Source organism: Macrobrachium nipponense, chromosome 3 (assembly GCF_015104395.2).
Source record: "Macrobrachium nipponense isolate FS-2020 chromosome 3, ASM1510439v2, whole genome shotgun sequence".
NCBI classification, from domain to species: Eukaryota; Metazoa; Arthropoda; class Malacostraca; order Decapoda; family Palaemonidae; genus Macrobrachium; species Macrobrachium nipponense.
The window spans coordinates 8723882-8729173 of record NC_087202.1 but is presented as its reverse complement, the minus strand read 5'-3'; the positions used below and the strand labels follow the sequence as shown (position 1 = coordinate 8729173).

General features: G+C 41.1%; 1 protein-coding gene across 1 annotated transcript; it reads right to left on the bottom strand.

Moving 5' to 3' along the window:
- Nucleotides 1-2043: 2043 nt before the first annotated feature.
- LOC135222145 (trichohyalin-like) lies at nt 2044-4423 on the bottom strand. The gene is made up of 3 exons (XM_064260314.1): nt 3837-4423; nt 3294-3689; nt 2044-3085 (listed from the first exon to the last, which is right to left on the bottom strand). The coding sequence occupies exons 1-3, from the start codon at nt 4421-4423 to the stop codon at nt 2044-2046; spliced, it is 2025 nt and encodes a 674-aa protein (XP_064116384.1).
- Between the last annotated feature and the right edge of the window lie 869 nt (nt 4424-5292).

Here is a 5292-nt window from a genome sequence, read left to right as displayed (position 1 = left end):
TACCTATAGCGCTGCCAGAAGTACGATTATTGTTAACTTTAACCTTAACCTTAACTACAAATAAAGTACTGGGGCTAGAGGGCTGCAATTTGGTATGTTTGGTGATTGGAGGGTGGATGTTCAACATACCAATTTGCAGCCCTCTAGCCTCAGTAGTTTTAATTTGAGGTAAGGTTAAAGTTAACAGTAATCGTGCTTCTGGCAGCGCTATCTAAGGTACCAACAACAACATACACCACCACCGGTCCGTTTCTGAGTTTCATGGGCCGCTGCTGAGTTTCATGGGCCGTGGCTGAGGCCACCACCGGACAGAAAGCTAGATCGTGACTGTAAAGATTTATTGATTAATTTCCGTTTTATTCATTTACTTACGAAAGACGTCTTCTTTTTTAACTTACGTCCTTTGTAAGTAAATGAATATATAATATATATATATATATATATATATATATATATATATATATAGATATATATATGCACATTAAGCTACAAATGTCCTTTATTATCCAATATGCTCTACCTCGGAATTAATATATTTGCATATATGTGTGATTTCTGGGAGCTGGTTCGAACCCACGAGAGGACGAAATTATTATCAGCTAAAAAATTCCCTTTCAGTCGACATATATGAAAATATATTAATTCTGAGGTAGAGCCAATTTGATATTAAAGGACATATGTAGGGTAATGCATGTACTATATGAATCAAGGTGATGTGATAAACAAAAATTCACATACACACACACACACACACACACACACACACATATATATATATATATATATATAAATATATATATATATATATATATATATATATATAATATATATATACGAATTTTTATCACATCACCTTCATTCGTATACATGCATTCACCTACATATGTCCTTTAATATCAAATTCGCACTACCTCGGAATTAATATATTTTCATATATGTTAACCGCAGTGGAATTTTTTAGTTGATAATAATTTCGAACCAGCTCCCAGCGGATAGTCAGAGGAGAAATCTGTTCTTTAAAATGTATTTGATATGTTCTTAAGAATAAATTCCAAAGAATAGGAGTTGAATGCCAGGTGCAGGGCTCTGTAGACTCCAGGCCTAATAATGCAGGTAAATCTAATTGTAGCATTTAACTGACTTTATATAAAACGTATCACACGATTTTAAAGAGAGATTTCTACAGGTTAATTAAATTAAAGTTCTCTCTCTCTCTCTCTCTCTCTCTCTCTCTCTCTCTCTCTCTCTCTCTCTGTCAGAGAGAGAGAACTTTAAATTAATTAACCTGTAGAAATCTCCCTTTAAAATCGTGTGATACGTTTTATATAAACTCAGTTAAATGCTACAATTAGATTTACCTGCATTATTAGGCCTAGAGTTTACGGTGCCCCGCACTTGGCATGCAACTCCTATTCTTTGGAATTTATTCTTAAGAACATATCAAATACATTTTAAAAAACAGAAAGTAAATGCTGGGTGCATGGCACTTTAAACTTTAGGCCAAATCCCACAATAACTATTAAGTGTAGCATTTAAAGTTTATAGAAAATGTATCTCATGGTTTTAAAGGTAGATTTTTCTGCTTCAGGTTCTCGCTCTCTCTCATTGATTATGGCAGATATTTTATGGATGATTCCAACCCTCCCTATTTTTCCGGGCTTGGGACCGGCACTGAATTGGGCTGGCAGGTAAGCCAGCCCAACTCAGTGGCTAGGTTAAAATGTTGCCTTTTCCACAGCAGGAAAAAGAATCGAGTCATTCACTCAGACTCAGTTACCGAGCTCGTCCTGACTGAGACAAAAAGGCAAACACAAATGGGCCACAGAATGGCTTGATGACTGTGGGGCTGAACCCACACCCAAAGCAACATAAGAGGAACCACTATGAACACCTTCGGGGGTGGGGGGCCCCCCTTTTGAAGGTGTGGGGGAATCATGGGTCCCTCTCACACTGCTGAAGATGTGCGCTCAGCCCCATAGTCATCGAGTCAGTCTGTGACTCACTTCTGTTGGCCTTTTTTGGTGGGTGTCATTTCTGGCTTACTCAACCCACATTTTCTTCATCAGTATCGGCTCTTTGGGGCTCTATCTTGTCGTTGATTTGATGACACATTTTGTCATCTGAGTTTCCATCGGAAATATCGCAGTTCTTGTTAGAATCCCCGTTCGTTGTTTGCGGGATTCCTTCTTCTTCATGAATGAGGTCCGTCAACGTCTGAGTTAGGACCTCCCACTGCTTCCCGTAGTTGCTCCTGTCACTCTGGGCATCGCAGTATCTCCTGTATTGTTTCTCCCTTCTCATCCACAGGTCTTCTGCTTGCCCTCCATCTTGCCGCTCCTGTTCAATTCCATGCTGCAGTGCAATGTGTTGCAGATGGAAGTTCCTCTGAGCTGTGCCATGGAGAAGCGTCATTAACATGTATTTATCTTGATCCCTCAGAGCCTCTTCCTGTCTTCTTTGACGCTCCATGAGACGTTGGTGTTCCCTGATCATATTTTCTTCCTGTATCCTCCAATTTTCTTTCAATTTATCACATTCTTCCTGCAGCTTCTTCATTTCGCTGTCCTTCTGATCCAATCTCTCCTGATAATACAGTCTAATTTCACTCTTCTCTCTCTCCTTCTCTGCAATTAAAAGGTGGCATTCCCTCGACTGTTTTTCGACTGCTTCGATCAGACATTTTCTCTCCTTGGAGAGATTTTGCAGTTTGTCCTCCATCTCCTTCATTTGTTCTCGATGGTCCTCCTCATTTTTCCTCAGCGTCTCTACTTCTTTGTCCTTTTCCTGTAACCTTTGCTGCAAGTGTAAATTTTCCCTCTCCTCTTTCATCAGAAGATTTTCAGCATTTTTCAATATGCTTTCCAACGTTAGCATTTTTCCTTTGATTTGTTGTTCTTTGCCCAAGAAATCTAGTTTTTGTGCCTCCCTTTTCTGGACCTCTTCCTCGAAATCTTTTGCAAGTTTTCTCGCCTTCTCTTCTGCCTCTTCCAGCAAGCTTTCCAGTTCCTTCCCGTGATTGAGAGCGACGCCTAGTTTCTCTGCTATTTCACATCTCAGTTTTCTTTCTGTGTTTAGTAAGTTTTCTCTTTGGAGGTCCCCGATTATGGAATTCTACTTCTAATGTTTTCCTTTGAGGGGAAGTTTTTCCATCTCCCCTTTTTCCCCTCTTTTCTTTTCCTTCCCTTCAACAAGTTTTTTTTTTTTCCATCTCCTTCTCATGATGGAGAGCATCCTGTAGAACTCGGCTCCTCTGTTTCTCCCTCATTAAAGATTTCTTAAGAGAATTTATTTGCAGTTGGTTTTCGTCAACCTCTTCCTGAAGCCTGACGTTCTCTCCTCCTAACTCGGCAACCCAGTTCTTCATAACCTGGGCTTCTTCAGCCAGAGTTTGGGTGGTTATCTTTCCATTGTCTAACTCTTTCTTAACTGAAGCCAATTCATCTTCTTTTTCCTCTAACTGTTCTTTATACTTTGCTTTCTCTCCTCCTAGTTCTGAGACCCAGTTCTTCATCTTTTTGAGTTCTGCGGCCATAATCTCAGTTTTCGCTCTTTCTGCAGTTAGAATTTCTGCTGCCGAAACCAGCTGAGATTCTTTTTGGCCCAAAAGTAATTCTAGCGACTGAACTTTGTCCGTTAGTATCAAGTTTTTCTGGGTCTCGTCTGCCTGCTTCTTCTCTAGCTCACAATTTCTGTCTTGAAGGTCAGTTGCTAACTCCCTGAGTCTCACGTTTTCTGATTTAAGGATCTCAAGTGTTTCTCGGTCCTTCCCAGACTCTGTCGCTTTACGTCCGAGTACTTCTTGTATGTGGTCAACTTCCTTCTTCTTTTGGGCTTACCGGGCATTCCTTGTTAAGCCTTCTATCAGCCACTCGAAATATTCTTTCTCTGAAGCAAGCTTTTGATTGGAAGCTTCTATTTGTTTCAATTTGAGGCCCAGCTCAGTTTTTTTCTTTATGGCGCTCTCCAGTTCTCCTTCCTTTTCGACCAAAGCCTGTTGGAAGAGATTTTGCTTTTCTCTCTCCTCTTCGTCCCTTTTCTTTAGCAAGACGTCATTCGCCTCTAACTGGCTCTCTAGAGACTCTGTTTTCTCCTTCAGTTCTTTATTCAAGTTCTCTATCCTCTCTCCTCGATCTATAGCCAGTTCCAAATGTCCTTCTAGGCGCCGCTTTTCAGTCAGAACATGTTCCTTTTCAAGGTAGACGTTCTCGATTTCTTTCTTCAGTCCTCCTCGACCCTGTGCGCTCTTTTCCAGCAACTTGTCTTGGTCCACAAGTTGGTTCTGAAGCCGCACAATCTCCTCCTGTGATTGCTTCCAGAGATGTTCCAGTTTATTTCCGTAAACTTGACTCTTTTCCAGAGCTTCTGCTAAGCTCTGTTTTTCTATATCTGACTCTTCTTGATCAGGGATCTCAGGTTCTTCCATGTCGGGGGGACACTCTTCCGGGCTAGGCACTTCCCCCAGATCTTCCATATCTAGACTGTCTTTCCAGTCTAGATACTTCGAGCATATCTCTTTCCTGTTCTTCTTTCAGTACCTTCGAGGTCTTCCATACTAGACTATCTTCCTGTCTAGATACTTCGAGCACATCTCTTTCCTGTTCTTCTTTAGCATCTTCCAGGTCTTCCATGTCCAGACTATCATCTAGTCTAGACACTTCACTCGCATCAGCTTCCAGTTCATTCTCACTTTCGCTCATATCGGTATCACTATCATCCTCACTATCGCTCAAATAATTTTCTATGTCATTCTCACTATCGCTCAAATCAGTTTCCAGGTCATTCACACTATCGCTCAAATCAGTTTCCAGATCATTCTCACTATCGCTCAAATCAGTTTCCATGTCATCGCTCAAATTCGTTCTTTCGCTTTCCAGACATTCATCCAATTCATGACCTTTCGGTCCAAACATTCCGAATTTCCAGAAAACAGCAAGCGCCAGGGTTGCCAACAAGACCAAACAAGGTTTGGCAAAGGCAGAGGATGGCGCCGTCAAGCTGTTCCGCTGGTCCAAAATTTCAGGTTCAAGAGAATCAACAGCAGCAGCAACAAGAGCACTAGGTACTCGGAAACCACTGTTGACTCCTTGAGAACAAAAGAAATTCTGCAATTGGTTGATTGAAGCGCATAAGTCTCCGTAGATGAATGCTAATACCGCAAGTAATATGCAATAAAGCTCAAACATGATGAATGTCAACGTATACGTTTGCTTTCTCAATGTCTAGTTTTTGAAACTGCCACGGCACGAGGACTCAAGATCCTGCGGCGCTTCTTGAAGATCTGAAGAACAGCTT

Coding starts and splice junctions, on each gene's coding strand:
- LOC135222145 (XM_064260314.1), bottom strand. CDS start 4,423: ATGGAAGAACCTGAGATCCCTGATCAAGAAGAGTCAGATATAGAAAAA. Junction 3,690..3,836: donor GGCTTAACAAGGAATGCCCG/GTAAGCCCAAAA, acceptor CCTTCAAGACAG/AAATTGTGAGCTAGAGAAGA. Junction 3,086..3,293: donor GAGGTTGACGAAAACCAACT/GCAAATAAATTC, acceptor GGACCTCCAAAG/AGAAAACTTACTAAACACAG.